This window comes from Aythya marila (assembly GCF_965140915.1).
Source record: "Aythya marila genome assembly, chromosome: 29".
Classification (NCBI taxonomy): domain Eukaryota; kingdom Metazoa; phylum Chordata; class Aves; order Anseriformes; family Anatidae; genus Aythya; species Aythya marila.
The window spans coordinates 2,557,833-2,585,339 of record NC_139070.1 but is presented as its reverse complement, the minus strand read 5'-3'; the positions used below and the strand labels follow the sequence as shown (position 1 = coordinate 2,585,339).

General features: G+C 71.4%; 8 protein-coding genes across 14 annotated transcripts; 2 read left to right on the top strand and 6 right to left on the bottom strand.

Moving 5' to 3' along the window:
• Positions 1-71: 71 nt before the first annotated feature.
• LOC309888545 (palmitoyltransferase ZDHHC3-like) lies at positions 72-2,635 on the bottom strand. The gene is made up of 8 exons (XM_082780931.1): positions 2,467-2,635; positions 1,662-1,750; positions 1,489-1,562; positions 1,286-1,398; positions 1,113-1,174; positions 923-1,010; positions 581-653; positions 72-488 (listed from the first exon to the last, which is right to left on the bottom strand). Exons 1-8 carry the CDS (start codon positions 2,604-2,606, stop codon positions 276-278), a joined length of 852 nt encoding a protein of 283 aa, XP_082637057.1. The 5' UTR covers positions 2,607-2,635; the 3' UTR covers positions 72-275.
• Positions 2,636-2,888: 253 nt separating this feature from the next.
• On the top strand, positions 2,889-5,547 carry B4GALT3 (beta-1,4-galactosyltransferase 3; the record flags this gene model as incomplete). Its single annotated transcript, XM_082780912.1, has 6 exons — positions 2,889-3,822; positions 3,968-4,203; positions 4,317-4,507; positions 4,597-4,719; positions 4,918-5,022; positions 5,121-5,547. The coding sequence occupies exons 1-6, from the start codon at positions 3,564-3,566 to the stop codon at positions 5,545-5,547; spliced, it is 1,341 nt and encodes a 446-aa protein (XP_082637038.1). The 5' UTR covers positions 2,889-3,563.
• Positions 5,548-5,925: 378 nt separating this feature from the next.
• On the bottom strand, positions 5,926-9,820 carry PPOX (protoporphyrinogen oxidase). 2 transcript variants are annotated; one of them, XM_082780894.1, is made up of 12 exons: positions 9,660-9,820; positions 9,141-9,275; positions 8,576-8,691; positions 8,361-8,493; positions 8,119-8,263; positions 7,415-7,605; positions 6,967-7,027; positions 6,773-6,891; positions 6,576-6,689; positions 6,344-6,493; positions 6,216-6,258; positions 5,926-6,118 (listed from the first exon to the last, which is right to left on the bottom strand). In XM_082780894.1, exons 1-12 carry the CDS (start codon positions 9,744-9,746, stop codon positions 5,988-5,990), a joined length of 1,425 nt encoding a protein of 474 aa, XP_082637020.1. In that variant the 5' UTR covers positions 9,747-9,820; the 3' UTR covers positions 5,926-5,987. The 2 variants fall into 2 exon arrangements, with proteins under 2 accessions (XP_082637020.1, XP_082637021.1); XM_082780895.1 differs by lacking the exon at positions 9,141-9,275.
• Positions 9,821-10,416: 596 nt separating this feature from the next.
• Positions 10,417-16,033, bottom strand: USP21 (ubiquitin specific peptidase 21). 5 transcript variants are annotated; one of them, XM_082780882.1, is made up of 13 exons: positions 15,981-16,033; positions 15,005-15,059; positions 14,001-14,910; positions 13,307-13,366; positions 12,725-12,848; positions 12,526-12,637; positions 11,841-11,978; positions 11,695-11,759; positions 11,494-11,597; positions 11,239-11,404; positions 11,019-11,126; positions 10,813-10,927; positions 10,419-10,680 (listed from the first exon to the last, which is right to left on the bottom strand). In XM_082780882.1, the coding sequence occupies exons 3-13, from the start codon at positions 14,871-14,873 to the stop codon at positions 10,590-10,592; spliced, it is 1,956 nt and encodes a 651-aa protein (XP_082637008.1). In that variant the 5' UTR covers positions 14,874-14,910; positions 15,005-15,059; positions 15,981-16,033; the 3' UTR covers positions 10,419-10,589. The 5 variants fall into 5 exon arrangements, with proteins under 5 accessions (XP_082637006.1, XP_082637008.1, XP_082637009.1 ...); XM_082780883.1 differs by having other exon boundaries at positions 14,001-14,886; XM_082780880.1 differs by lacking the exon at positions 15,005-15,059 and having other exon boundaries at positions 10,417-10,665; positions 15,981-16,026.
• A 304-nt stretch (positions 16,034-16,337) lies between these two features.
• Positions 16,338-18,106, bottom strand: UFC1 (ubiquitin-fold modifier conjugating enzyme 1). The gene is made up of 6 exons (XM_082780939.1): positions 17,927-18,106; positions 17,295-17,362; positions 17,109-17,172; positions 16,938-17,014; positions 16,615-16,705; positions 16,338-16,522 (listed from the first exon to the last, which is right to left on the bottom strand). The coding sequence occupies exons 1-6, from the start codon at positions 18,047-18,049 to the stop codon at positions 16,451-16,453; spliced, it is 495 nt and encodes a 164-aa protein (XP_082637065.1). The 5' UTR covers positions 18,050-18,106; the 3' UTR covers positions 16,338-16,450.
• A 290-nt stretch (positions 18,107-18,396) lies between these two features.
• APOA2 (apolipoprotein A2) lies at positions 18,397-18,905 on the bottom strand. Its single transcript, XM_082780944.1, has 2 exons — positions 18,655-18,905; positions 18,397-18,570 (listed from the first exon to the last, which is right to left on the bottom strand). Exons 1-2 carry the CDS (start codon positions 18,882-18,884, stop codon positions 18,453-18,455), a joined length of 348 nt encoding a protein of 115 aa, XP_082637070.1. The 5' UTR covers positions 18,885-18,905; the 3' UTR covers positions 18,397-18,452.
• Positions 18,906-20,222: 1,317 nt separating this feature from the next.
• Positions 20,223-23,480, top strand: TOMM40L (translocase of outer mitochondrial membrane 40 like; the record flags this gene model as incomplete). 2 transcript variants are annotated; one of them, XM_082780913.1, is made up of 9 exons in its annotated part: positions 20,223-20,590; positions 21,382-21,449; positions 21,542-21,634; positions 21,922-22,023; positions 22,125-22,230; positions 22,357-22,453; positions 22,547-22,623; positions 22,715-22,817; positions 22,904-23,480. In XM_082780913.1, the coding sequence occupies exons 1-9, from the start codon at positions 20,491-20,493 to the stop codon at positions 23,478-23,480; spliced, it is 1,323 nt and encodes a 440-aa protein (XP_082637039.1). In that variant the 5' UTR covers positions 20,223-20,490. The 2 variants fall into 2 exon arrangements, with proteins under 2 accessions (XP_082637039.1, XP_082637040.1); XM_082780914.1 differs by having other exon boundaries at positions 20,236-20,590; positions 22,331-22,453; positions 22,904-23,177.
• On the bottom strand, positions 23,464-26,252 carry NR1I3 (nuclear receptor subfamily 1 group I member 3). The gene is made up of 8 exons (XM_082780919.1): positions 26,007-26,252; positions 25,455-25,585; positions 24,965-25,137; positions 24,654-24,891; positions 24,418-24,525; positions 23,884-24,000; positions 23,698-23,803; positions 23,464-23,602 (listed from the first exon to the last, which is right to left on the bottom strand). Exons 1-8 carry the CDS (start codon positions 26,183-26,185, stop codon positions 23,473-23,475), a joined length of 1,182 nt encoding a protein of 393 aa, XP_082637045.1. The 5' UTR covers positions 26,186-26,252; the 3' UTR covers positions 23,464-23,472.
• Between the last annotated feature and the right edge of the window lie 1,255 nt (positions 26,253-27,507).

Here is a 27,507-nt window from a genome sequence, read left to right as displayed (position 1 = left end):
TTGGAGGGGGTGCCGGGCTGCGTCGACCCCCCCCAGCCCTCCCTGCACCCATCTCCTGCACCGAGACTTCCATAGAAAGGGACTTTATTGGGTGCCAGCCCCCCCCCCCCCCCAAAAAAAAAATCCCCCAGCTGGTGCCCCGCAGCGCCTGGCACCCCTGGGTGCGCGGACGGCACCTCCCCAGGGTGCCCAGGTGCCAGAGTCCCCCCCGGTGGTGCAGAAGGTGGTCAGGCATGGGGGTGCCGCCGCCCCCCGTTGGTTTTGAGGGGGGGGGCTCAGACGTCGCAGGCGGGCAGGGGGGCGTACGCGGGGCCGGCCGGGGTCCCGCAGCTGCAGGGGAAGAGCCAGGCGAGGACGCAGCCGCTGCCGAACACCCCCTGCAGCAGCGCCAGCTTGGCGCGACACCCCCGCGGCCGCTTCGCCTCCTTCAGCCCCCGGCCACGGAGCTGCTCCGGTGCCAACGGCTCGTCCGTGATGATGGACACGACCTGGGATGGGGGGGGGGACACCACAGGGACACAGGGATGTCACTGTCACTGCCCCCCACGGCGTCCCCGAAATCCGCTCAGCCCCCCCTGACCTGGTCGTAGAAGACGACGGTGACGAAGGCGCCGAAGAGGAGGGACTCCAGCAGCAGCACGATGCAGTGGGCGCTGGGGGGGCGGCGAGGGGCCGAGGGCTGGCGCCGGCGGGGGGCAGCCCAGAGCCCTGTGCCCCCCCCCACAGCCCCCCCACAGCCCTGGGTCCCCCCACAGCCCCCCCATAGCCCTGGGTCCCCCCACAGCCCTGTGGTCCCCCCCCCTGCAGCCCCCCCTACAGCCCTGGGTCCCCCCACAGCCGCCCAAAGCCCTGTATCCACCCCCCTGCAGCCCCCCCCGAGGTCCCCCCCCAGCCCTGGGACCCCCCCCAGCCCCCCACTCACGTCTGGACTCTGTTTTCAGCTCCATCTCCTCCCGCTGGCCCCAGCCATGCGACCAGCACCAGCCCCGCGGCGTAGGCGCTGGCCAGACCTGGCACAGAGCAGGGAGCCAGAGCCCGGTGCCGGGGGGCTGAGCCCCCCCCCCCGGGGAGCCCCAATTCCCCCCCTGTGCCCCCCCCGTGCCCCCACTTACCGGCGTAGAAGAGGAACTGGATGAAATATTTCTGGTTTAACTCCCCGACGCAGTTATTGATCCTGCAGACAGACAGCGCGACGGGTGACACCTCGCTGTCCCTCTGGGGACGCTGGGGGGGGGGGGTCCCCAGTGACATGGGGGGGGTCCCGGGCGGGTCCTGGGGCACCTACCAGGGGCAGTGGTGGTCCATGCGGCGCACGCAGCGGTGGCAGACGCGGCAGTGGTGGGCGCGGGGGGGGCGATACGCCTCGCAGCGGCTGCAGACCGTCCACTCCTCGGGGCTCTGGGGGTGGGGGGGCAGCGCTCAGCCCCCCCCCCAACCCCAGGCATCCCCCCAAAAAAGCCCCCCCTGCCCCCAAAACCGGGGGCTCACCTGCTCCGTTTTGCGTGGGGGGGCGCTGCGCAGGTCCGAGAAGTCGATGGCGGTGCCGGGGAGGGGAACGGTGCCTGGGGGGGGTGTTTGGGGGGGTCGTGAGCCCCCAGCTCACCTCATCGGGGGGCCGGTACCGGTACGAGGAGGGGCTGGGGGTGGCGGGCGGTGCTCACCGGGGTCGGCGAAGACGGCGCGCGTGTGGCAGGCCAGCAGCAGCAGCACAATGAGGTTGAAGGTCACGGCGTGGAACGGGCACCACGGGCTGGGGGGTGGGGGGGGGCACAAAGGGGTCAGGGCAGCGCCGGCACCGCGGGGACCCCGGAGGCGTTGGGGGGACCCCATGGACCCCGAACCCCAAGAACCCAGAACCCCAAGGACCCAGCACCCCAGGGGGACCCCACAAACCCAGTGCCCCCCAGAGACTGGAGGGGACCCAGAACCCTGGGGAGACCCCAGGGACCCCGCACCCCAGGGACCTGCCGGGGACCCAAACCCCAGCAACCCAGGACCCTGGGGGGGGTCCCCACGGCCCAAGGGACCAGCACGGGGAGGCGACACCAGGCCCGGTGCCCCCCGGTACCTCCCAGTTCCCCCCTGATTCCCTTCTGGTTCCTCCGGTTCCCTCCCGGTGCCCCCCAGATCCCCTCCAGTGCCCTCCGGTTCCCCTCGGTGCCCTCCCAGTTCCCCCCCGATGCCTCCCGGTGCTTCCCAGTGTCTCCCAGTTCCCTCCTGGTTTCCCCCCGATGCCCCCCGGTTCCCTCCCAGTCCCTCCCGGTTCCTCCCGGTGCCCTCCGGTTCCCCTCGGTGCCCTCCCAGTTCCCTCCCGGTGCTCCCCGGTTCCCTCCCAGTTCCCCCCGGTGCCTCCCAGTTCCCTCCCAGTTCCCTCCCGGTCCCTCCCAGTTCCCTCCCAGCGCCCCCCGGTGCCTCCCGGTTCCCTCCCGGTTCCCCCCGGTTCCCCCCGGTTCCCCCCGGTGCCACCTGCCGCGGAGGGCGGGCCCGGGCAGGACGTGTGCGAGCACGGCGTAGTCGGCGTATCCCACGCTGAGGTAGGCGAGCAGCGGGCAGAGGGCGCCGCACGGGTCCCGCCCGCACCGCGCCGCCGCCGCCGCCGCCGCCATCCCGGCGCCCGCCCCCCCCCGCCGCCACTTCCGGCTCTGCCGCCGCGCCCAATCGGAGCGCCCGCTTGGCGTGACGTCACGAGAAAAAGGGCGGGGCGACCGCACCAGCAGGGCGGTGGCGGCGTGCGCGGTTGCCGCGGCAACGGAGGGTGGGGTTTAGTAAGCCACGCCCTATAAAGGGAGGTGCTTCGCGTCGCCCCGCCCCCTATCCCTGGCTCGGCGTCCCCCCGGGTCCTAGCGCCCGCCAGCCGCCGGTGCCGGCCCCGCGTCCCCCGCCCCCGGCTCCCCCCCCGGGCCGTCCCCCGAGCCCTGCCCGGTCCCGCCCGGTCCCGGCCCCGCCCTCCTGCAGCCGCGCGGCCCCTTTAAGGCCTCGCCACGTCCGAGATGGCGGCGGCCGGGAGGGGCTGAGCCCGGCGGCGGCGGCGGCGGCGCCCACCGGGGGCGGCTTCAGCACCACCGGGAGCTCCGGGGCCGCTCCCTCGGTTCCGCAGCGTCCCCGCCATGAGGCCCGGCCCCCGCGCGCACCCGGCCCAGGCCCCGGGGGCGGCCCCGTGAAGGCCCCGGTGCTGCCCGGTGAAGGCCCCGCCCGGCGAAGGGAGGCTCCGGGACCGCCCCGGTGAGGACCCGGCGGGGGAGAGCTCCGGGGAGGCCGCCCGGTAACGGCCCGGGCTGGTGGAGGCCCCGGTGAGGGGAGGCTCCGGACCACTGAAGGTCCCGGGACCGGCCCGGTAAGGCCCGGCCCAGCGAAGGGAGGCTCCGGGGAGGCCACCGGGAACCGTCCCGGTGAGGCCCAGCCCGGCACAGGGAGGCCGCCCGGTGAAGACCCCGGCCCGGTGAAGACCCCGGCCCGGTGAAGGCCCCGGCGAAGACCCGGCGCAGGGAGGCTCCGGGGAGGCCTCCCGGTGAAGGCCCCGTTCCCGGTGCAGGCCCCGGAGCAGGCCCGGTCCCGTCCCCGCCATGCTGCGGCGGTTGCTGGAGCGGCCGTGCACGCTGGCCCTGCTGGTGGGCTGCCAGTTCGCCTTCGTCGCCTACTTCTCCCTCGGCGGCTTCCGCAACCTCACCTCGCTCTTCGGCCGCGCCGCCGGCCCCGTCTTCGACTACACGCGCACCCACGACGTCTACGCCAACTTCAGCCGCCTGCAGCCCCCCGCCACCCGCCTCGACGCCGACCCCGCGCAGCCGCCCCCCTACTGCCCCGAGCGCTCGCCGTTCCTCGGTGAGTGGCGGCCGGGTGGCCCTGAGACCCCCCCCGGGGGGCTTCGGTGTGAGCTGGGGGGGGATCTGTGAGTCCCCCCGCCACGGGGACCGGTTTTTGGGGTTTGTCCCCGCTCGGTCTCCATCTCCCCGTTTCCCCCGTGCAGTCGGCCCGCTGACGGTGAGCTTCAGCCGGGTGCCCACCCTGGAGCAGATCCGGGCCAAGAACCCGGCGGTGCAGCCGGGGGGCCGCTACCAGCCGGCCGCCTGCGAGGCTCGCGCCCGCACCGCCGTCATCGTCCCCTACCGCAACCGCGAGAGCCACCTGGGCTACCTGCTCTACTACCTGCACCCCTTCCTGCAGCGCCAGCAGCTGCAGTACGGCATCTACCTGGTGCACCAGGTGAGTACCGGGGGACGGGGGTGGCCGTGGGGTTCAGCCCGGGGGGGTCCGGCCGCTCCCAGCTGCTTTTTTTGGCTTTTTTTCCCTTTTTTCCCACCCGAAAAACCCCGCAGGCGGGCAACGGCACCTTCAACCGCGCCAAGCTGCTGAACGTGGGGGTGAAGGAGGCGCTGAAGGATGAGGAGTGGGACTGCCTCTTCCTGCACGACGTCGACCTCATCCCCGAGAACGACTACAACCTCTACACCTGCGACCCCTGGAACCCCAAGCACGTCTCGGTCGCCATGAACAAGTTTGGGTACAAGTAAGTGGCGGGGGTGAGATGGAGGGGGGGGGACACCCACGTGGCCGGCCCCGCCGCCGCCTGGCTCAGCCGCTGGGGTGTCCCCGCAGCCTGCCCTACTCGCAGTACTTCGGGGGGGTCTCTGCTCTCACCCCGGACCAGTACATGAAGATTAACGGCTTCCCCAATGAGTACTGGGGCTGGGGCGGCGAGGACGATGACATTGCCACCAGGTAGGACGTGGCGCGGTGCTTTTTCCCCCCCCCCCCCCCTCCCTGGGTCCCTCCCTCGCTACCAGGAAAAGCGATGTTCCCGCGTCCCTGTGTCCCATTTCCTCCTGGGGACAAAGCGTGGGGGTGGCTTTGCCAGCACGCTGGCGGGTGGCCAGGCAGGTGTGCCCGAGCGTCCTGGTGACGTGGGGACTGCCACAGGGTGCGCCTCGCCGGCATGAAGATCGTCCGGCCGCCCGTCTCCATCGGCCACTACAAGATGGTGAAGCACAAAGGCGACAAAGGCAACGAGGAGAACCCGCACAGGTGGGGAGCGGGCTCGGGACGGGCACGGGGTCACCCGTGGGTGCCGGTGGGCGTGCCGGGGGGGGTGCCGCAGGGTGATGGCCCCGCTGTCCCCGCAGGTTCGACCTGCTGATCCGCACGCAGCGGATGTGGACGCAGGACGGGATGAACTCCCTCACCTACACGCTGCTGGCCAAGCACCTGCACCCCCTCTACACCAACCTGACCGTGGACATCGGCAGCGACCCCCGCGCCGGCCGAAGCCGCCAGGGCCCCGGACGCGAGGGACAGAGGTACCGCAACAGCAACAGCCCCTTCCGGGAGGAGATGCTGCGCAAGCTGCCGGGGCTGGGGGACCTCAGGCTGGCCCTGTCCCCGCGGCTGCCCACCGCGGCCAACGGCACCCGGGGCACCGCCGGCTCTGCCGGGGGGGTCACCCAGCGCAGCCCCGAGGTGACCGGGGTTGGTGGCAGCCCGGCTGGGGCGGAGGGGACCCTTCCCACACACCACGGGTACAACCAGAGCTGGCCGCCGGGCCCCCGTTAGCCCCCGCCGTGAGGACTGTTGGCTGGGAACCGGCACCGTGATGGGGGCCCCCCCCCAGCCCCGGGCACGCACCGGCTGCCAGGGCCGGCTCGTGCTGTTGCCTTGCTGGAGAGACTGTGGGGAGCAGCGAGCACGGAGCAGCCCGGGGAGCTGCCGGCTGCAGGGCTGGTGCCTGGCGCAGGGTGGGGGGGAGCCCCTCAGAAAAGGGGACGGGGGAGAGCCGGGGGCTGTGGGGCCAGGCTCGGCCCCCTCTCCTCGGTGGCTTGCAGGTGCCTGGAGAGAGTTGCAGGCTCCGCTGCTGGTGTGTGGTTATTTATTCTATTTATGAGCTGCTCCCTGGGCCTTTATAAGGGGTTTTCCATTAAAAGAACAACACTTTGTCCTACTGCTGCTGCCTGCTGGGACGGGGAGAGCCGGGATGGACCCCCCCAGGGGGGAGCTCAGCCCCCCAGGAGCTGCCCCACGGCCGCTTTGGCGCTGGCAATGCAGTCGTTGACGGAGACCCCGGCGTAGGAGGCGCCCACGAGGCTGAGGGGCAGCCGCTGCTCCGCCAGGAACCGGCTGATGCGCTCTGCGGGACGGACAGACGGACGGACAGACGGCCGGTGGCAGCCTCTGTATGTCCCCCGTGTCCCCACGTCCCCCCGTGTCCCCCTCCCCAGCCTTACCCGTCCGCTGCCAGTGGCCCAGCGTGTACTGGGGGATGCAGGCCTGCAGAAGGAGCAGCCGGTGAGCCCCGGGACCCCCTGGGACCCCCCCTGACGCCCCCCAGACCCCCCCCCACCCTGTCACCCACCTGCTGCACCCTGACGATGCTGCGTGCCGGTGCCACCGCCAGCCCCAGCTGCTCCCGCGCCGCCGCCTGCGCCCGCTGCAGCAGCGTGGCCGGGGCCGCGGCCGCCGGGTCCCCGAAAGCTCGCGTGAACCAGGCGCCCCCCAGCATCACCTGAGGCAGAAACAGGGGTCCCGTGAGCCCCCCCCCTCGGTATTTCCCCCTCCCCTTTATTCCCCCGGGGCCCCTCACCCACCGTCAGCCGCACCGAAGCCGGCCCCGTGCCATCGTGCTGCGGGAAGGCCACCGAGTCGTAGACGATGCCCAGGAGGGAGTCATCCTCGGAGGAAGGCACCAGGTGCCCGAAACCCTTTAGGGAGGAGGAGAGGGGTGAGCAGAGGGTGGGGGGCACCCCTGGGTGCTGGGGAGGGGTCCTGGGTGCGGGGCTCTCACCGTGACGGGCAGCGTGACGCCCTCGTACTGCAGGTTCACCACGGCCACGGCCACCGTGGGGATGCGCCGCAGCTCCTGCGCCAGCGGCTCGGCCTCAGCCGGCAGCGCCTCCGCCAGGGCTGGAAGCAGAGTTTGGGGAGGGTTTGGGGGGATTCAGGGGGATTTTGGGGTGTTTGGGGAGCCCCAGCACCCACCTGCGGCTGGGAGGGCGCTGATGACGTGGTCGGCTGTCACGGTGCCGTCTGCCAGGGTGAGCTGGGGGGAGAGGGAAGGGGGGAGCTGGGAGGGGGTCTCGGGGTCCTGGCACCCCCAAATGACCCCCCTCAAAGCCATGGGGTGAGCCTGGGGGTTCCCCCGGGGGTCCCAGCCACCTTAATTGGAGGTGAAACATCCTGGAGGCCCCAAACCTTGGGGAAGGAGCCCAGGGGTCCTGGCCCCCACCCCAACTACAGGGAGGGGACCCCCCTAAATTATGGGACAGGACTAGGGGGATCCCAGCACCCCCAAACTACAGGGCATAAACCCAGGGCTCCCAGCACCTCCCTGAGCCAGCACCCTGACCCTCGTGCCACCCCGGGAGGGGACAGGAACCAAATTTTTTGGGACAAGGACCCCCCCCCCGAGGGCAGCACGGGTCCCTACCTGCCAGCGGCCGTCGTGGCGGCGCCGCAGGCTGCGCAGGGGCGCGTGGCAGCGCAGCTCGACGCCGCGGGGGCGCAGGAAGGCGGCCAGCGCCTCGGGCAGGGTCTCCATCCCGCGCCGCAGCGACCACTGGCTCCAGCGCTCGGCGCGCGCCCGCCGGCTCAGCCCCGACTCGGCCCCGCGCTCCTGCCCTGCGGGGACACAGCAACTCCGGCACCGTGCCACCGGGGTCACCCTTGTGTCCCTTCCCACGTCCTACTGGTGTCCCTGCACCAGGGGTGTCCCCTCATGCCGTAGTGGCAGCACCAGGGTGTCCCCTCGGTGTCCCCACGTGCCATAGTGGTGGCATTAGGGTGTCCAGGCACCACACTGGCAGCCTTGGATGTCCCCTTGGTGTCCCCATGTGCATGTCCCCCTAGTGGCAGCACTGTGATGTCCCCATGTGCCATAGTGGTGGCACCAGGGTGTCCCCATGTGCCATAACGGCAGCACCAGGGTGTCCAGGCACCACGCTGGCATCCTGGGGTGTCCCCCCTGTGTCCCCTCGTGCCATAGTGGCAGCACCAGGGTGTCCCCACGTGCCATAAGGGCAGCACCAGGGTGTCCAAACACCACACCGTCAGCCTGTGCTGTCCCCCCGGTGTCCCCACGTGCCCCGGGGGCAGCATTCGGTGCCCCCTCGGTGTCCCCACCCCTCCTCTCACCCGCTCCCAGCGCCAGCCCCAGCAGCACGGAGCGCCGGCGCCGCTCGGCGTGGAAGAGCGCGGGGAAGCAGGAGCGGACGCTGAGCTGCCGGCAGTCCCCGGCGAACACCCCCCGGCACAGGCTGTCCACCGCGATGTCGGCCACCTGGGGGGGGGTGACAAAGGCAGGAGGGGGTGAGGCAGCCCCTGCAGCCCCCTGATAAGCCCCCCCCCGGGTGTTATCACCCCCCGCAGGCACCCACCTCCCGGCCGAAGCGGCGGCGGGCGAAGGCGTGCACGCTCTCATCGGGATCCTTCCCCGCTGGGGCCAGCAGATCCCGCAGCCCGCTCCACAGCAGCGCCTGCGAGAAGGGGGGCACCGGCCGAAACAGCCCCCTGGGGACGTGGGGAGGGGGGTGTCAGGGGATGGGAGCCCCCAGGGGGGGCGGTGGGAAGGGTTTGGGGGGGTGGCACCTACCCCAAACCCGAGGGCAGCTTGTGCAGGGCGCCGGAGGAGTAGAGGAAGCGGTGCCTGGAGGCCGGGTGGTCCCCGGGGACGGGCAGGACCTCGCTCTCCAGGCCCAGCTCTGAGATCTGTGGGGACGCGGGGAGGATGGGGATGGGGATGGGGACAGGAGCCCCCCCCGGGACCCCCCCAGATACCAGCACCAAGCTGGAGACCCTGCAGAACCCAAGCAGGGACCCCCAAGAGCCAGGCACCCACCCGGGACCCCCCTCCAGCTCCATTCAGCCATCCCCAGGGTCCCTCAGCACCCCCCTAGGGACCCTCCAAGACCCCGACACCCCCCCCAGGACCTCCCCAAGACCCCAATACCTTCCCAGCCCCCCCCCGCAAGACCCTGGCACCCCTTTAGGGACCCCCCAAGACCCCGACACCCCCCAGGGATCCCCCCAGGACCCTGGCACCCCCCAGCAACCCCCCAATACCCCCTAGGGACCCCTCCCCAGCCCCCTGCACCCACCCTAGCCCCCCTGGGACCCCCAGACCCCCACCCCAGGGCCCCCCCCGCCCCCCCCATTACCATGTGCAGGGTGTCGGTGCCCACCGCCCCCCCGGGCCGGACTCCCCTGGGCCCGTGCTCGAAGACGGCCCCGTCCTCGGTGCGGGTGCTCTGCAGCCACCCCCCGAGGCGGCCGCTGGCCTCCAGCAGCACCACCTGGGGGGGGGAACCGCGGTCACGGCCACCGGGGGGTGGGCACCGGGGGTACCGGGGGGGCACCGGGGAGGAACTGGGGAACACGGCGGGGGCACTGGGGGGGCATTGGGGTGGACTGGGGGGCACCGGGGGGGATCGGGGGGAACCGGGAGGGATCGGGGGGGCACCGGGGGGCACCGGGAGGCACCGGGGGGGTCCGGGGGGCACCGGGAGGGGTCGGGGGGGGGATCGGGAAGGAACCGGAGGGGAACCGGGGGGCACCAGGAGGCACCGGGGAGGACCGGGGGGTACCGTAGGGGACCGGGAGGAACCGGGGGGGACCGGGGGGCACCGGGAGGGAACCGGGGAAGGGGCTCAGAGCCCCCCCGGTCCCTCCCCGCTCACCTTTGGCGGCCGGGGGGCTCGGGCCAGGTGGTAGCAGGCGGCCAGGCCGCTGATGCCGCCCCCCAGCACGGCCACGGTGCGCGGCATTGGGGGCGCTGCACGAAACTGGGGGGGGGGCTCGGGGGTGCCCGGCCCGGCCGCGCCCCGCTCCCGGTTCCCCTCCGGACGCCGAAGCCGCGAGCACCGCTCAGGGCTGGGGGGGGCCCCGCCCCTCCTCGGTGATTGGTGGAGAGGGAGGGGGCGGGGTTAACGCGAGCCAATAGCGTGGCGCTGTCTCATTGATGGACGCGGCGCGGGCCCAGCAGGCCCCGCCCTTAGGGTGATCCCCCCGTGGTGGCTCCGCCCCCCTGATTGGCCCCGCCCTTGCACGAGATGCCCCGCCCCTCCCGCAACAAGCCACGCCCCCTCCCTATAAGACACGTGTAGAATAAGCCCCACCCCTTAAGCACAACCACGCCCCGCGTTTCTAGCCCCGCCCACGCGCCCACAACCACGCCCCCAGCTCCATAGCCACGCCCATTGCCTATAGCCACGCCCCCTTTCTAACCACGCCCCCTGTTCCATACCCCTCCCACTGTTCTATAGCCCCGCCCCTTGGTTTCTGGCCCCGCCCCCTGCCCCATAGCCCCGCCCCTCGCCTATAGCCCCGCCTCCTCTCTCTCTGCCTCCCCAGCCCCCCCAGCCAGGGCTCCTCCCCCCAAATACCCCCAAAACTCCTCGTTTTCGGTCTTTTTTTAATAAATTTATTCACAAAAGCCCCTGGTGGGGCCGCCGGGGCTCTGTACAGCCGCCCGCCCGCGGCCCCCCCCCCCCCCCCCGTTAACCGGGGACTGGGACTTGCAGGGGGGGGAGGGGGGGTCCCGGGAGGGTGGGAGGAGGAGGAGGGGGTCCCGGGGGGGGTCCCGGGGGGGCTCCCCGGGGGGGGGCAGCTCAGGGCCTCCTGCCGGGGGGGTCGTGGAGCTCGTAGAAGAGGACGTAGCCCTCGCTGGACGGCACCTGGTTCTCGCTGATGGGCGACACGCTGCGGCCGCAGCCTCAGCACGGAGCCACGGGGGGGGGATGAAAGGGTCGAGGGGGGGTCAAGGGGGGTCAAGGGGGTCGTGGGGAGGTCAAGGTTTTGGGGGGGGTCAATTTTTGGGGTGGGGGCACCTACCGGGAGTCGTTGTAGAGCCGCCAGCCCGAGGGGTCGCGGCAGAAGGCGGTGTAGTGGCCGTAGTGCACGCTGCCCGAGTGGTTGCAGAGCGCGTAGAGGCTGTACACGGGGCTGCCTGCGTGGGGGGGGGCAAATCTCAGCGCTGAGACCCCCCCCCTTGAATCCCTGCCCCCCCCCAGGACCCCCCCCGGCCCCCCCTTACTTACCCGCCTTCTCGCTGGCGAACTCGCGCAGGTTGAGCTGCTGCAGGGGGAAGTCGACGAAGACGGAGCACTTCTTGATGGAGTAGCGCGTGGTGGAGAAACGGTTGAGGTCTGGGGGATGGGGGGTGCCCGGGGGTTAAGGGACATCACCCGGACGAGGCAGGGACCCCCCCCCCCCCGAGACCCTCCCCCAAAATAAAACCAGCCCGATCCTGAAGGATACGCAGCACCAGGACGCGGGGGAAGCGCTGGATGGTGAGCTTCTTGGTGCTGCGCGTGCGCTGCCGGCACTTGTCGCACACGGGCGCGTTCTCCGAGTCCAGCTCCTCCTCCTTGGTGAAGAGGCTGAAGCAGTCGTGCAGCGAAACCTTCCCGCCCGCGAAGCTCTTCTGCGAATGGAGGGGGGGCTCGAATTAACCGGGGGGGGGCTCCAATTAACCACGGGGGGATCAATTAAGCAAGGGGGATCCCGTCCTACCTTGGGGATGGGCAGCGAGAGGTCGCAGAAGACCTCGAAGGTGGTGGAGCGGTAGCCGCACGCCTGGCACTTCAGGCAGCTCTTCAGCTGCCCCACGAAGAGGTCTGGGGGGGGGCCAGGGGGGGTCAGCACGGCCCCAAAAACCTGGGGACCCCCCCCCCCCCTCGCCACGAGGGGCTGCCCCGCGGTGGCCGCGCTCACCCACGATCTTGCTGTCCTCCCTCTCCAGGTAGCGCTTCCACATCAGGTTGGCGCGCTCGTCGTCGCTGCGGGAGGCCGGGGGGGGACAGTGAGGGCCCGTGTCCCCCCCCCCCGTGACCCCCACCCTCCCCCGGTGTCCCCCCAACCTCAGCGTGTCGCTGTCCTCGGGCGCGGGGGGGCGGCGGGTGTCCGCCAGGATGCTGGGCGTCCTGCGGGCCTTGCGGTTGATCTCGGCGTGGAGCCGGTCCATGAAGAACTTGAGGAACTCCTGCGCGTCCTGCTGGCTGCAGCGCGCGGCCCTCAGCACCCATGGGTGCCCCCAGGCCCCGCCGGATCCCCTGGGCAGACTCAGACCCCCTCGGAGGGGCAACAAGGCGGGGGGGGTTCAACCCCTGCCTCACCGCTGCGGCGCCCTGGGGACCTCCAGCACCCAAGTGGGGGATGGGGCTGAGCACCCAAGGGTGCCCTCAGTACCCAAGTGTGGGGATCAGGGTGAGCACAGCACCCATAAGGACGGCGCTGATCACCCACAGCACCCAACCACAAGGGGCGAGCACCCAGGGGTCCCCCCCAGCACCCAACTACGGGGATCAGGGTGAGCACAGCACCCATAAGGACTGCACTGAGCACCCCCAGCCCCCACCCACAAGCGGCGAGCACCCAAGGGTGCCCCCCAGCACCCAACCACACGAGATAAGGAACAAACACCCCCGGGTGTCCCCCCCAAAACACCCACCCACGGACACGAGGCCGAGCCCCTGGCGTTCCCCCGCAGCCCCAACCAGCACCCAAGCGCAAGCACGAGGGCGAGCACCCATGGGTGCTGCTGACCTGTATCCGGTGAAGGAGGGGACGTATTTCTGAAACACGGCCTTGAAGCGCCCGGGGTTGACGGCCTCGGTGGGCTCGGGGTGCCAGAGCGCCGCGATGACATCGGCGAAGGCTGCGGGGGGGGGGGAACGGGGGGCGTCAGGGGGGTTTCTATCAAGGAGATCAGCACCCATGGGTGCTGGGGGGGGGTGGCACCCACCCTCGGTGAGCTCCTGGGGGGCGCGGGGCCCGGCGGGCTGCTCCTGCAGGTAGTCCTTGCGCAGGCAGTAGTCGCGCAGCGGCTTGGTGCTGCTCAGGCACTGCAGCACCGCGTTCATGAAGCACTGCGGGACGGAGGGACGTGGGGACGGGGATTTGGGGACACCGGGGACACTGGGACACGGGGAGGGGGGTGTGGGGGCAGTGGGGAGAAGGCAAGGGCTGAGGAAAGGGACATGGGGACATGGGATGTGGGGACAAAGGCTGGGGACAGGGACGTGGGGACACAGGGATGTGGGGACATTGGGGACAAGGACTTGGGGAGAGGGATTTGGGGACACCAGGGACAAGGACTGGGGACGGCGACACGGGGATGGGGATTTGGGGACACTGGGGACAAGGACTGGGACAGGGACACGGGGCCACCGGACACAGGGCCACCGCGTGCTGCTGACCCCTCGTGCCGGGATGGGGACGGGGAAAAGGCAAGGTGGGGGTGGCAGGACACAGGGACAGGGGGACAGGGGGACAAGGGGACATGGGGACAAGGGGACATGGGGACAAGGGGCCCCCCCCCGCTTACCGTGTTGCCCAAATTCCGGAGCCCGACGTGGCCGGAGCCCAGCAGCAGCGTGTGGGGCGTCTGCGGGGACACCAGGACAGCGCCGTCAGCCCCCCCCCCACGCCACCACCCCCCCCTCGCCCCCCCCATTTCCCCCCCGCTCCCCCCTTTTGCCCCCCACCCCCCCCCTTTTACCTCTCTGCGCCCCAGCAGCAGCCCCAGGGCCCCCCCCGGCCCCCGGAGGTGAGGATGGGGCAGGAGGCCGGGGGGCTGCAGGGGGGGCCGTGGGGGGGGCAGCTCCAGCAGCGTGGCACCCCACAGCCTCGCCATGGCACAGTGGGGATGGGACCATGCCCCCCCCCCCGACCCCCCCCCCTTCGTTAATCTGCCCCCCCCCCACGCTCGTTAGCTTGATCCGATTTGCCCCCGGGGCTATTCTGGGCTCATCTTAGAGGGGGGGGGATTAATTAGAGGTGGGGGTGGAGCTGGGGGGGGCCCCTGGGTGGTGGCACCGTGCTGGGGGGGGGCACAGATTTGGGGACAGCGATTTGGGGACAAGCCCCCCCCCCCCCGTCCCACTGCCACCACCCTTGAGTTTCACCACTCTGGGACAAACTGGGGGGGGCAAAAACCAAGCGAGGACCCCCCCCACACCCCAAATCCCCCCCAAAAAAACAGGATGTGACCCCCCCGTGCCCCCCCCAACCCCTCTTACAGCCGCCTTCTCCTCGGGCCTGCCGGGGGCCGGACCCCTGCCCGCGGTGGTGGCGGTGGTGGCGGTGGGGGGGTGGTGGGAGGGGGGCGGCGGCGGCGGCGAACCCCCGGGCACCGGCCTGTCGGGGGGGGTGGGGGGGCCACGAACGAACGGGGAGGGGGGGTCACGAGTCCGGGGCCAGCCCTCGTGGCGCACGGAGAGCAGCGGGGGCGCGCTGGGGGGGCCACCGTTGACCCGGCGTAGGGACGAGCTCCTCCGGAGAGCCGAGGCGTTGACGGTGCTGCCGGTCCCGGGGGGGGTCCCGAGGGTGGTCCCGGTGGTGGTGGTGGTCCCGGGGGGGTGTGAGGAGGAAGGGGGGGGGACGCCGTCCCGCAGCGCCAAGCGGCTGAGCGCCGCCGCCACCTCCTCGCCGCTCAGGTCGCCGATGCTGACGGATTTGGAGCGCGCCAGGTTGCCGCGAGGACGGCGCTCGGCGGCCGGCAGCGAGAAGGACGCGGAGGAAGAGGAGGAGGAGGAGGAGGAAGATGAGGATGAGGAGGACGATGAAGACGAAACGCCGCCTGGGGGGGCCGTGCCGCCGCCGCTGCCACCCCCCCCAGCAGCGGGGGAGCCGGGCACCCGCACCCCGTGGTCCGCTTTGAGGGGACCCCGGCGCGCGGCCGAGCCCCTTTTGGCCGCCCGGCCCCGCTCCAGCTCCAGCTTCTTGCCCCTTTCGTCCAAGGGGGGGGGCCGGGGGGGCAAAAGGCGCAGTTTGGGGGCCGGGGAGAGGCCGTTGGCGGCGGGGCTCAGCCCCCCCCCGGGACGCTCCTGGCTCAAGGCGCGGCCGGGGGGGTCGCGGCTGCGGCCCAGGCGTTGCTCCGAAGCCTGGGGCATGGTCGGGAGGAGCCTGGGGGGGGGCAGAAGGAGGGAGCTGGGGGGGGGAGGAATAAAAAAAAATAAAATAAAAAATAAAAAATAAAAAAGGGGGGGGTGCAGAGGGGGAGGAGGGGGCGGGGGGCGCCCACCTCTCACAGCCCCCCGAGGCGCGCGGCCGGCCGGAGCGTCCCGTCGGGGGGGGGCCTGCGGCGTTAAGAGAGGGGCCGGGTCATTTTGGGGGGGGGGCAGGTCACCAGGTGAGGGGGGGGGGCAGGTCCCAGCTCAGTGCCCTCATCCCGAGACCCCCACCCTGTGTCTGTCCCCCCCCCCCCACAATGAGGCACCGTCCCGTGTCCTACCTGGGTGCTGCGCCCCCCCCCCCCGGTGCCCCCCCCATGTCCCCCCCACCCAGGACGTGCCCCCTGCCCAGCTCTGCCCCCCCCCAGTCCCCATCCCTTGTCCCCCCCCATGTCCCCCCGTTACCCCATGCCCCCCCCCAGGTGATGCCCCCCACTCCCATTGGCCCCGTCCCGTGCCCCCCCTGACCCTGTCCCCCCCCCCCCAGACCCTATCACCCCCGTGCCCCCCACCCAGCCCTACCTGTCCCTGCCCCCCCCCCCAAATCCCACCTGTCCCCCCCCCAGTGTCACCGTTCCCTCTGTCCCCCCGGGCCCTGTCCCCCCCCCGGGCCCCCCCTGTGCCCCCCCCACCCCAACCTGCCCCTGTCCCCCCCATGTCCCACCTGTCCCCCCCCCATGTCCCTCCTGCCCCCCACCGGTGCCACCACTCCCTGTCCCTCCCCCCCGTGCCCCCCCCCCCACCTGTGACCCCCCCCCCCATGTCCCACCTGGGCCCTGCCCCCTGCCGGTGCCCCCCCCAGCCCCCACAGCCCCCCCGTGCACCCCCGGGCCCCCCCTCACCCCCTTTGCCCCCCCCACCCCCCATTCCCCCTCCCCTCCCCCTATCCCCTCGCTGCCCCCCCCAGCACCCCCCTCGTTACCACCCCCTCCCCTTCCCCCCCCCACCCCCGTGCCCCCCCGTGCCCCCCCCGTGCCCCCCACCCCCTCCCGGTGGTCCCGGCCCCCCCCCAAACCCCTCGCCCCCCCCCCCCCGGCCCCGCCGCACCTCCCGCGGGCCGCCATGGCAACAACTCCCGCAGCGCCCGCCGCCATCTTGGCTTCCCCCGCCCTCCGCCCCGCCCCCGGCGGCTTCACGGCGCCGCACTGCGCCTGCGCCGCGCCCAGCCCCGCCCCCTCCGCCTGACGCCTCCGTGTCGCTATGGCGACCGCTTCGTTCCTCCCCCCCCCTTCTTAAAGGGACCGCGGCCTTGTTAAAACGCCCCCCCCAACCTCCCCGCGGGTGTTTTTGTAGGGTCGCGCGGAGCTCCACAGCCCCTCCCCCGCCACGGGGGGGGGCAGAATTTGCGGAGACCCCCCCGAAATGTTTGTTTGCCCCCCCCACCAAAAGCAGCAGCAGCAGGGGCAGGGTGAGGGCTGCAGCGTTTATTGGGGGACAGCAGGGAAAAAGGGGGGGGAGGGGCTGCGGGGGGGGGTCGGCATCTCCCGGGGGGGCGCTGCCCCCCCCCAGCGCCCCTCTCACTTCTCCTTGTGCTGGATCAGGCCCTTGGTGACGAGGTCAGGGATCTCCACGGCCAGCCAGGGGCCGAGCTGGGGGGGGGGGGGCAGAGGTGAGGAGCTGGGGGGGGGGCAGCCCCCCCAGTACCCCCCCCCCCCAATTTATGTGCCCCCCCCACACTCACCCCCAGTGCCATGAGGTGCGCCAGCCCGAACTTGGGCACGTTGCGGGCCCACAGGGGCTTGAAGTGGTCGCTGAGGCAGATCTTGCCCCCCCTGCGGGGAGGACGGAGCCGTGAGCCTCTCCAGAACGAGCCCCCCCCCCCCCCAAAAAGCCTCCCCCCAAAAAAAAGAAGCCTCCCCCCCAAAAACAGCAAGCTTCTCCCCCAAAAAACAAGCCTCCCCCTAAAAAATGTGGATTTCTCCCCCAAAAATGAGCCTGCCCCCTCTAAAATGAGCCCCCCCAACAAAAAAAAAAGTCCCTCCTAAAATGAGGACCCCCCCCCACCTGTACATCTTGGCCGTCTTCCCATCCAGCTCCGGGATGGCGATCTCGGGGGCGGTGCCGGGGTACGTTACCGGGATCTGCACCGGGGGGGGGGGCACACGGGATGGGTCAGGACCCCCCCCGGGGGGGGGATACACGGCTCCGGGACCCCCCCCCGGTGCCCCCACTCACGTCAAACTCGATGGCGAACTCGTACTTGAGCAGCTCGTGGATGTACCAGCAGCGCCCGAACCACCTGGGGGGGGGGGCACAAACCGGAGGGGGGGGGGGCACCGGGGGGTGTTTTACACGTGGCACCGGTGCCCCCCCCCCCCCCGCCATACCGGGAGCTGCCCCCCCCCCTCCCCGATCACCCACCGGGTGCCCTCGGCGTTGGACTCGAGGCGGAACCAGTCGTTGTCGGCGTTCTTGTTGTTCTCCACGTACTGCGGGGACCCCCGGTAAAAACCCCGGGACCCCCCCGGTAACCCCCCCAGGGACCCCCCCCACCAGTAACCTCCCAGGACCCACCGGTAAACCCCCGGTATCCCCCCCAGTAACCCCCCAGGACCCCTCTGGTAACCCCCTGGGTACCCCCGGTAACCCCCCCCCCCAAGTAACTCCTCCGGTAACGCCCCCCCCGGGACCCCGTTCCCCGGTAACCCCCCTAAATCCCTGTTAACCCCCCCGGGAGCCCTCCGGTAACCCCCGGGACGCCCCCGGGACCCCCCCCAAGACACCCCGGTCACTCTCCCGTAACCCCCCGGACTCCCCGGTAACCCCCCGGTATCCCCCGGTACCCCCCGGTAACCCCCCCAGTAACCCCCCCGGTACCGCCATTCACCGTTATCCCCCAGTCTGCCCCCGGTATCCCCCCCAGGACCCCCCGATACCCCCCCGGTAACCCCCGGTACCCCCCCAGTAGCCTCCCCGGTAACCCCATTCTCCGGTAACCCTCCCGGTAACCACCCCGGTACCCCCCGTTCCCGGTGTCCCGGCGGGCGGCGCACCTGGATGAGCGCCCGGTACTCCTCCTTCAGCCTCTCCGCCCACCGCTCCCGGTCCCGCGGCCCCGCCGCCGTCCTCAGCAGCGGCAGCGCCGCCACCGCCCGCCGAGCCGCCTCCTCCGCCATCGCCGCCGCGCCCGGAAGCGGCGCCCGGGCCCCGGGAGGGGGCGGAAACGCGGCGCCGCCGCCATCTTTGCTGGGGGCGGTGGGGCGGAAGTGACGCTGCCAGGAGGGGGCGCGAAGCCGGGCGCCGCCATGTTGCTTAGGGGCGGGAGGCGCCGCGTCCGCCATCTTGAGTAGGGGAGCCTCCATCTTTAGTGCTGGCAGCGCTGAGTTTGCCAGGCCTCAGCCCTATTTTTTTAATATTTTTTATATTTTTAATTTTTTTTCCCGATCCCACACCACACCCAGGGGCACAGCAACCACCGTCCCCATGTCCTCAGCCCCGTACACACAACACACAGCACACGGCGGGCGGCTCAAAGGCTTTATTGATGCGGGGGGGGGGACGAGGGCTCCATGGCGGCGCTCAGGCCTGCTCCTTGCCCTTGCCCAGCTCCAGCAGGGAGGAGAAGAAGTTCAGGACGTTGGTGCGCAGCTCCTGGGCCAGCGGCGTCAGCTGCTGGTTGGCCTGCTCCAGATAGGCCCTGGGGGGGGGACAGGGGAGCGGTGAGGGGAGGCCCTGGGGGTGTCCCCGTCCCCCCGTCCCCTCCCTCAGCCCCCCCCAGTACTTGGCCTGGTTCCGCAGCTCCTCCGCCTGCAGCTTCTGGGGCAGCTCCTTGGTGACAAAGTCAGAGAAGGTCTGGAAGTGGCGGCTCAGGGGGATGGTGGCATCCGGGGGGGCCTCGGCCCCGGGCTCGGGCTCAGCCTCGCGCTTGGTCAGGGCGGCCTGGAGGCCGCAGGCGCAGAGCAGCAGCAGCGCGGCCACCGGCAGCTTCATCATGGTGGCGGCTCTGGGCATGGGGACAGCCGGGGGTGTGGGTCAGGCTCCCCCCCCCCCCCCACGGCTCCATCCCACCCGTCACAACCCCACAGCTCCCCCATCCCCTTCCTGCCCCATCCCAGCTCTGCCATCTCCCTCCCACCCTTCCCCACCCCATTCCTCTGCCCTTCCCCATCCCAGTCCTGCAGCTCCGGGGCCCCCATCCTGCCCCAATCCTGCCCCAATGCCCCCCATCCCGCCCCAGGTGCCAGCTGCCCCCTCACCTGGGCAGCACACAGAGGATGGGGGGCTACAAGTGCCGCCTCGGGGGGCTGCGGCTGCTTTTATCCCCCTGAGCAGCCCCCGCCCCCCGGGTTGGGGAGGCCATGCCCAGGTAAACACAGCGAGGGTAAGGGTCACTGCGGGGGGGGGGGTGCAGGGGGTTGACAGCCCAGCGGGGACAGCCCCGTGCCCTGGGGGCCCGGCCCTGTGGCCCCACAGCCCTGTGTTGGGACGCGGCCGATGATGGGTGACGCTGGGCAAAGTGCGTGGCAGCGATTTGGGGAACTGGGGGGGCCACAGTGGGGGCTCGGCTGGTGGCCCTGTGGGGCGTGGTGGCCCCATGGCACTCCGTAGCCCCACAGTGTAGCCCCGTGACACAACTTCGTGAGCCCCCACAGCCCCAAGAAGCCCCCTCTCAGAACCCCTGTTCCAACCCAAATCCCCAGCCCAGTTGGTGCCCCCAGCAGCAGCACCCCGGGGTCCCATCTCAGGGGGGTCCCTTGGGGGCTGCCCACCCCGGTTCGCCCCGGCCACCGCCGGCCCCCGGGGGGGGGTGAAGGTCAGCGGCCGCCTTATCGCTGACCCTCGGCCGCCAGCGCGACGGCGTGACTCAGCGCAGGGCCCCCCCCATGGGTCCTATGGTGGGGGGAACACCCCGCTGCGGAGCCGGGCCGGGGGCCAAGTGTTTGGGAACACGCGTCCAAAGGGCGCTGGGTGGCACCGGGGACAAAAATTCTCGGTCCCCTGGGTGGCCAGCGGGGCCGCCGGCTGATGGGGCCCCTTCCCCTCTGAGCCCCTGCCAGAGGCGGCCCCTTTCCAGGAAAGCCGCCGGTGACGGCAGCGCAGGAGGGGGACGGGGGGGGGGACGTGGGGAAGGTCCAGGGACACGGGGCGGTGGTGGCGGGGGAGACGTGGGGCAGGGGATGGAGGGGACGTGGGGAGGGGGCAACAGGGTGGGGGGACCTGGGGGGGGGACACGGGATGTGGTGTGGGGACAGGGAGGGGACTGGGAGGGGTCACAGGGCAGGGAGCTGGGACACTGGGGGCACTGGGAGCACTGGGAGCACTGGGGACACTGGGAAGGGGCCGGTTTGTGGGGCCGGAACGCTGCAACCCCGGAACGTTGCGTGCGGGGACCGGAATCAGGAGGGAACCAAAACCGCGGCGTCCCCGCTCCTCCCGCCTCAGCCAATGAGCGGGCGGGCTCTGCCCTCACCCAAGATGGCGGCCGCGGGCCGAGGGCGGGAGCGGCCCGGCGAAGCCACTTCCGGTGGCCGTGCCCGTCCTCGCCATGGCGGCGCCCAGCGGGCTCTCGGGGGGGGGCGGGCGGCGGCGCTAGGGCCGGGCCGGGCCGGGCCGGGCCATGGGCAACGCGCTGGGCCCCGCCGCGCCCCGGGCCCCGCGCCGGGGGGGGGCCCTCGGTAACCCCGGCAGCTTCGATGAGCTGCACCGGCAGTGCAAAGGTGGGGGGGCACCGGGGGGGCAGCGGGGGTACCGGGGGTAACGGGACTGGGGGGGCACCGGGGGGGGCATGGGGCTGGGGGGGGGACACCGGGGGGATACGGGACTGGGGGGGGCACCGGGGGGACACGGACCTAGGGAGACACCGGGGGGGGTCATGGGGCTGGGGGGGGGCACTGTGTTGGGGGGGGCACCGGGAGGTAACGGGACTGGGGGGGGGTCATGGGACAAGGGGGGGGCACCGGGGATACGGGGCTGGGGGGGGCACTGAGGGGGGTATGGGACCATGGAGGGGGAGGGGGGACACTGGATTGGGGGGGCACCGGGGGGGGACACGGGGCTGGGGGGGCACTGGGGTTATGGGCTTGGGGGAGGAATATGGGAATGGGGGGGGCACCATGGGGTATGGACTTAAGGGGGACACCGGGGGGGGACACGGGACTGGGGGGTCACCAGGGGTATGGAACTGGGAGGGGGGGTGACATGGGACTGGGGGGGCACCACGGGGGGCGTAGGACTGGGGGGGGGACACCGGAGATGTGGGACTGCGGGGGGGGGGACACGGGACTGGGGGGACACTGAGGGATGAGGTATGGGGGGGGCACAGAAGAGGAGTGACGGGGGTGAGGACAAAGTGGGGGGGGACAAAGTGAGGACAAAGTGGTGTTGGGGGGGGGGGGCAGCCCTGTCCCCATGTCCCCGGGGGGGGGGGGCAGCCCTGTCCCCATGTCCCCGCGGGGGGGGGGGACAGCTCTGTCCCCATGTCCCCACCTGCCCCCCCCTGTCCCCGCAGAGGTTTTCCCGCAGCAGATGGAGGGCGTGAAGCTGATCGTCAACAAGGCGCTGAGCAGCCACTTCCAGGTCACTGGGGGGGGACACACACAGCACCGGGGGGGGGTGCAGTGCACGCTGTGGCCCCCCCACGCCATGTTGACACCATGGCCCCCCCGCAGGTGACACACACGGTTCACATGAGCACCCTGGGGGCCTCCAATTACCACTTCAACGCCACCTTCGTGGGCGACCGGCAGCTGGGACCCACCGAGGTGAGGCCGCGAAGCCCCCCCACCGTGGGGGGGGCACCGGGGGGGGGAACCTGAGACCCCCGAGGGTGTCCCTGGGACAGTACTGGGAGAACTGGTTGGGACTGGGGGTGTCCTCACGGCTCTGAAAATCCAAGGGTTTGGGTGGCAGGGGGGTGAGGGGGGGGCCCGGTGTCCCCCGTCACCCCACTGACCCCCCCCAGGGGGGTGAGCGGGGTCTGTCCTGTGGCTGGGGGGGGGTCCCGGTGTCCCCGTCACCCCGCTGACCCCCCCCCGTGCCCCCCCCCCAGGCTTTCCCCACGCTGGTTGGGGACATGGACAACGGCGGCAGCCTCAACGCCCAGGTCCTGCACCTGGTGGCCGAGCGCCTCCGCACCAAAGCCGTCTTCCAGGTGGGGCCGGGACCGTTCCGGGGGGGTGATGCTGATTTGGGGGGGGTTGCTCCGTGTCCCCCCCCCCCTCCTCACCCCTTCTTGCCCCCCCCCCCCGGCAGACGCAGCAGGCCAAGTTCCTCACCTGGCAGTTCGACGGCGAGTACCGGGGCGACGACTGCACCGCCACCCTCACGCTGGGCAACCCCGACCTCCTCGGCGAGTCCGGTGAGCGACGCCGTGACCCCCCCCAGCCCCCCCCCAAAAAAAAAACAAAAATAAACCCCCCAGGGCCATGCTTTGAGGCGCTGCTGTCCCCCCCCCGCAGTCATCCTGGTGGCGCATTTCCTGCAGAGCGTCACCCCCCGCCTGGTGCTGGGCGGCGAGATGGTTTACCACCGGCGGCCGGGCGAGGAGGGAGCCATCCTCACGCTGGCGGGCAAATACACGGGTACGAGGCCTCGCGGTGGTCCCCCTCCCCGGTGGCCCCCCCCCTTGGGGACGTCCCCCCCCCATCCCGTCCCTTTTTCTCCCTCTTTTCCAGCCCCGAAATGGGTGGCGACGCTCAACGTGGGCTACGGCGGCGCCCACGCCAGCTACTACCACAGAGCCAACGAGCAGGTGGGGGTCCTCCTACCCCTCCGTGTCCCCCCTCTACGTGTCCCTGTCCCCCCCCCACGTGTCCCTGTCCCCATTTTCTCCCCCCCCCCAGGTGCAGGTCGGGGTGGAGCTGGAGGCCAACACGCGGCTGCAGGACACCACCTTCGCCTTCGGCTACCAGCTCAACCTGCCGCAGGCCAACGTCGTCTTCAGAGGTGGGCGAGGGGGCTTCGGGGGGGGGAAGCCGGGGTCCCTCGCCGTGTCCCCAACCCTTCCCCCCCCCCCCCCTCAATCCCCGCAGGGCTCCTGGACAGCAACTGGAGCGTGGGGGGGGTGCTGGAGAAGAAGCTGCCCCCGCTGCCCGTCACCCTGGCCCTGGGCGCCTTCCTCAACCACTGGAAGAATCGCTTCCACTGCGGCTTCAGCGTCATCGTGGGCTGAGGGGCGCCGCCTGCCCCCCCCCGCCCTGCTCAGGGAGCCACCGTGCCGCAGGGGGGGCCGCCCCGGAGACCCCCCCCGGGGATGGGGTCCGGGTTTGGGGTCCCTCCCCATCGGGGGCAGCCTTCGGGCTGAGGGGCGGCTGCTGGCGGCGCCGGCGGCCTCGGTTTTCCCCCCCCCCCCCCCTCACACACCCCTGGTTGCACAGGGAGATGCTCCAGGGCCCGGGGGGGGTCACGGCGGGGGGGCCGGAGGCACCCGGCGGTGCCCGCAGGGAGGCAGCCGCGGAGCCTGGAAAAATAAAAAGAGCTTTACTCTGCCCCCGAAAACGAGGAGGTGGTCGGGGAGCCCCGGGGGCTGCGGGAGGGTGTTTTTTTTTTTTGGGGGGGGGTGTTTTTTTGTTGTTTTTTTTTTTGGGGGGGGGCGCGGGCTCTAGCTGATGATCTCGGAGAGCAGCGGCGTCATGGAGGAGAGGTCCTGGATGTGCAGGATCTGCCGCGTGTTCTCCACCTTCAGCGTCTGCAGCTCCGTCAGCAGCAGCAGCAGCTTGGCGTAGAGGAACCTTTGGGTGGGGGGGGGGGGGGGAGAAAAAAGCACCCGGTGGGCGTCCCCGTGCCGTGGGGACCCCGTGCCATCGTGGGGGGGGGGGGCACCTACCTGCCCTCGGGCATGGGGTGCTGGTGGTCGATGTAGCTCTTGAGGGTCAGGGCCACCTTCTCCTGGAGCTGGTCGATGAAATCCCGCTGGGCGACGCTGGCGTGGTCTGGGGAAGGGGGGTGGCGCTCAGGGGGGGTGCGGGGAGGGGTCCCAACCCCCCCGCACCGCGTCCCCCATGCCCCCCACCTGGTGAGAAGAGCAGCATGGCCTGCAGCAGGACGTACTCGGCCTCGTGCAGCCGCAGCTTCTTCAGGCTGATGTGGAACTTGAGCAGCGGCTCCAGGTAGATCTGCTGGAAACCGGCTGGGGGAGAGGGACGGGGACAGGGATGGGGACGGGGACATGGACAGGGATGGGGACAAGGATGGGGACAGGGACAAGGATGGGGATGGGAACAGGGAGGGGGACATGGATGGGAATGGGGACAGGAACAGGGACATGGACAGGGATGGGGACGGGGACTGGGACAAGGATGGGGACTGGGACAGAAACGGGGACAGGGACGGGGACATGGATGGGGACGGGGACAGGAACAGGGACATGGACACGAACAGGGATGGGGACAGGAACAGGGTCATGGATAGGGATAGGGATGGGGACATGACCAGGGACATGGACAAGGACGGGGATGGGGACAGGAACGAGGTCATGGACAGGAACGGGGACAGGGATGGGGACAGGGATGGGGACAGGGCCGTCCCCCGGGGCCGTGCCGCTCACCCAGGGCCCCGTCCTGGATGGTGTAGCAGTGCTGCCCGCACTCCCAGGCGTTGGTCTCGGCGTTGAACACGGTGTTGAACTGGATCTGGCAGATCTCCAGCGTGGCCCCTTTGAGCAGCGAGATCTGGTCGTCGATGGGCAAACCCCTGCGGCCGGAGGAGGCGGCGGTGGCGGTGGCAGCGGGACGGCACCGCCGGGTTTGGGGGGGGGGAGGGGGGGACACCCAAAAAACCCACCCTGCGCCCCCTCCCCGGACCTGAAAGCCGGGATTTCCTTGGCGAACTTGATGACCTGCTGGATCATGAAGGTGCTGAGGTCGGCGAAGTGCGGCAGCATGGAGAAGACGTCGGGCAGCACGGCCTCGGCCCCGTCCTCGGCCCCGCACTCCGGCTGCGGCGACGGCACCGCCGAGGGCACCCCCGGCCCCGAGGGGCTCGGCGAGCGCGGGCTGGGGATGTAGAGGCGCACGGCGGGCTGGGGGGGGGTCAGCACCACGCCGGGACCCCCCCTGTTTTAGCCACCAGCGTCTCCCAGGGTCCCGGCTCACCCGGTAGTGCGCGAACTGGGAGAAGCTGGAGTCGAAGGTGCGCTGGTGCGCGGCGATGAGGATGCCGATGAGCTCCCGCTGCTCCGCCGTCAGCTCCCCCGGCTGCTCCCGGGCCAGGCGCCGCTGCCGCCGCAGCGCCCGCCGCCGCCCCAGGGCCTCCTCCGACATGATCACTGCCACCCCCCCGGGGGACGTCAGCCCCGGGGGTGTCACCAGGAGCTGTCCCCGAACGGATTCTGTCCCCTGGGGCTGCGCCCTGCCCTGATGCCCCCCCTCCCAGGCTGCTCCTCTGGGTCCCCCCCCCGGTGTCCTTTGTCCCATCTGGGTCCCCTCCTTGCCCTTTTGCCCCCCCATCCCCTTCTCCCCCACGTCCTCCCCATCCCCTCCGCCCCCGAGTCCCCCCCTTGGTGCCCCCTCTTGTCCCCGCGTCCCCCCACCGAGGTCACCCCATCTCTTGTCCCCCCCCCGTCCCCGAGGCCCCCGCACTCACTGTCCTTCCTCATGCCCACATCGAGGCACTTCTGGAGGCGGCACGCCTGGCACTGCCGCCGCTTGGCCTTGGTGACCGGGCAGCTCCGGGCGAAGGGACAGGTGAAGTGGACGCCCTTATTGATGGACCTCCTGGGGGGGCAGGGGACACGGGGACAGGGCTGGGACAATGCCCCCAGGGGGGCAGGCAGGGCTCGGGGGCCCCCTGCAGGGGTCACCTCTCCATGGGGTCACCGTCACCGCCGTGTCCTGGAGAAGCCGGGTGGCTCCAGCACGGGGGGGGAGCATCCAACATCCGTCCCCTCCTGTCCCACCCCATCCCCAGCTGTCCCCTCCTGTCCCATTTGTCCCTGTGCGCCCTGACCTGACCCATACACTCCCCTCCTGTCCTGTCCCCAGTGTCCCATCCCGTCCTGTCCCACCTCGTGCCCTCTTGTCCCTTCCTATCTGGACTTGTCCCATATTCCCCCTTTTGTCCTGCCCCAATGTCCCCTCCTGCCCTGCCCCTTGTCCCACCCTGTCCCCTCCCGCGCCCCCCCCACGGTGGCAGCACCTGAAGAAGCCCTTGCAGCCCTCGCAGGTCATGACGTGGAAGTGGTAGCCGGTGGCACGGTCCCCGCACACGGCGCACACCTTCTCCTCCTCGGGCTCCCTGTCCTCCCTCTCGGTGACCTGGGGACCCCGCTGCGTGCCGGGGCTGCTCTCCGGGTCCGAGGGGCTCGACACGGACATGGCTGGGGGCACGGGACGGGGCCACCGAGGGACACGGCCGAGGATGAGGGCACCGTGGTGGGGACGGAGCCTGTGGGATGAGAGAGTGACGCTCAAGCAGTCCCCTCCGTGTCCCCTGGAAGCCACCGTGTCCCCCCCTGCTGCCACAACTTCCCCGTCCGGCACCACCAAAGCGCCCCCAGGACGGCTCCCGGTGCCCGCTGGTACCTGGGGCCCAGTGGCCGGTGGCTGGTGGCCGGTGTCCCACGGTGGCCACCGTGCACGAGGGGGCTGCCCGGTCCCCGCCAGAGCCCCGTGGAGTTTGAACCTTGAACTTGAGCGAGGCGGGGACGGGCGGCACGCGGGGGGCAGGCGGGGACTGGGGGCACGTGAGGGACAGGCGGGGACGGGTGGCACGTGGGGACACGGGTGGGGACGGGCGGCGCATGGGGACTGGTGGCACCGGGGACAAGCGTGGGGACAGGTGTGGGGATGGGCTGGCATGGAGGGGAAACGGAGGGGACAAAAATGGGGTTGGGCTGGCATGGGGACAAGGAGGGGATGAGCATGGGGACAGGGTTGGGGACAGGCTGACATGGAAGGGACAAGCAAGGGACAAACGTGGGGACAGGCTGGCATGGAGAGGACACAGAGGGGACAAGTATGGGGACAAAAATGGGGCCAGGCAGGCATGGGGACAAGCCTGGGGACAGGTAGGGGACAGCTGGCATGGAGGGGACAGGGAGGGGACAAACCTGGGGCCAGGCTGGCACAGAGGGGACAACCAGAAGACAACCACAGGGACATGAAGGGGACAACCACAGGGACAGGGACCCAGGCAGGGAGCACCCATGGGTGCCGGGGGTGGCGCTGGCAGCGGGGGGGTGGCCCTGCTGCCACCGGTGACCCCCACGGACGGGTCCCCAGCATGGGGTGGGGGGGGGGCAGCGGTGTCCCCATCCCCATCCCTGTCCCCGTCCCCCCCCCGGTGTCGAGACACGGGGTGGGGGGGCAGGTGAGGATAAAGGGGGGGGGGAGAGCCCGCCCCCTTGCCCCCATTGGCTGCCCGGGGCTGTCAATCAGCCGCGCCCCGATAAAAGCGGCGGCGGAGCGCGGGGGGGGCGCGCACCGGGAGCGGCGGCGGCGGCGAGGACATGAGCGAGGTGAGACCGGGACCGGGACCGGGACCCCGGGGGACCCCAAGGGACCCCAGGGGACACCGGGGGACCCCGAAAGACCCCGAAGGACCTCGAGGAACCGGGACACCGGGACCGGGACCGGGACCCCGAGGGACCGGGACCCGGTGCCCATCCCCGGTGCCATCCGCGGAAGATGGAGAATAA

What these genes read in the sequence shown, in the direction of transcription:
- LOC309888545 (XM_082780931.1), bottom strand. Translation starts at nt 2,606, where the DNA reads ATGGCGGCGGCGGCGGCGGCGGCGCGGTGCGGGCGGGACCCGTGCGGC. An exon ending in CGCCGTCTTCGCCGACCCCG is followed by an intron (nt 1,563 to 1,661) that starts GTGAGCACCGCC and finishes CACCCCCCCCAG; the next exon opens with GCACCGTTCCCCTCCCCGGC. An exon ending in ATGGACCACCACTGCCCCTG is followed by an intron (nt 1,175 to 1,285) that starts GTAGGTGCCCCA and finishes GTCTGTCTGCAG; the next exon opens with GATCAATAACTGCGTCGGGG.
- APOA2 (XM_082780944.1), bottom strand. Translation starts at nt 18,884, where the DNA reads ATGCCCAGAGCCGCCACCATGATGAAGCTGCCGGTGGCCGCGCTGCTG. An exon ending in GAGCTGCGGAACCAGGCCAA is followed by an intron (nt 18,571 to 18,654) that starts GTACTGGGGGGG and finishes TCCCCCCCCCAG; the next exon opens with GGCCTATCTGGAGCAGGCCA.
- USP21 (XM_082780879.1), bottom strand. An exon ending in TCCGGAATTTGGGCAACACG is followed by an intron (nt 12,849 to 13,306) that starts GTAAGCGGGGGG and finishes TCCGTCCCGCAG; the next exon opens with TGCTTCATGAACGCGGTGCT. An exon ending in GTTCGCCAGCGAGAAGGCGG is followed by an intron (nt 10,928 to 11,018) that starts GTAAGTAAGGGG and finishes CCCCCCACGCAG; the next exon opens with GCAGCCCCGTGTACAGCCTC.
- PPOX (XM_082780894.1), bottom strand. Translation starts at nt 9,746, where the DNA reads ATGCCGCGCACCGTGGCCGTGCTGGGGGGCGGCATCAGCGGCCTGGCC. An exon ending in GCCACGACGGCCGCTGGCAG is followed by an intron (nt 7,028 to 7,414) that starts GTAGGGACCCGT and finishes CTCTCCCCCCAG; the next exon opens with CTCACCCTGGCAGACGGCAC. An exon ending in GCATCGTCAGGGTGCAGCAG is followed by an intron (nt 6,259 to 6,343) that starts GTGGGTGACAGG and finishes CTCCTTCTGCAG; the next exon opens with GCCTGCATCCCCCAGTACAC.
- NR1I3 (XM_082780919.1), bottom strand. Translation starts at nt 26,185, where the DNA reads ATGTCCGTGTCGAGCCCCTCGGACCCGGAGAGCAGCCCCGGCACGCAG. An exon ending in CCCAGTTCGCGCACTACCGG is followed by an intron (nt 24,892 to 24,964) that starts GTGAGCCGGGAC and finishes ACCCCCCCCCAG; the next exon opens with CCCGCCGTGCGCCTCTACAT. An exon ending in CATGCTGCTCTTCTCACCAG is followed by an intron (nt 23,804 to 23,883) that starts GTGGGGGGCATG and finishes CCCCTTCCCCAG; the next exon opens with ACCACGCCAGCGTCGCCCAG.
- UFC1 (XM_082780939.1), bottom strand. Translation starts at nt 18,049, where the DNA reads ATGGCGGAGGAGGCGGCTCGGCGGGCGGTGGCGGCGCTGCCGCTGCTG. An exon ending in TCCAACGCCGAGGGCACCCG is followed by an intron (nt 17,173 to 17,294) that starts GTGGGTGATCGG and finishes CCCCCCCCCCAG; the next exon opens with GTGGTTCGGGCGCTGCTGGT. An exon ending in AAGACGGCCAAGATGTACAG is followed by an intron (nt 16,706 to 16,937) that starts GTGGGGGGGGGT and finishes TCCTCCCCGCAG; the next exon opens with GGGGGGCAAGATCTGCCTCA.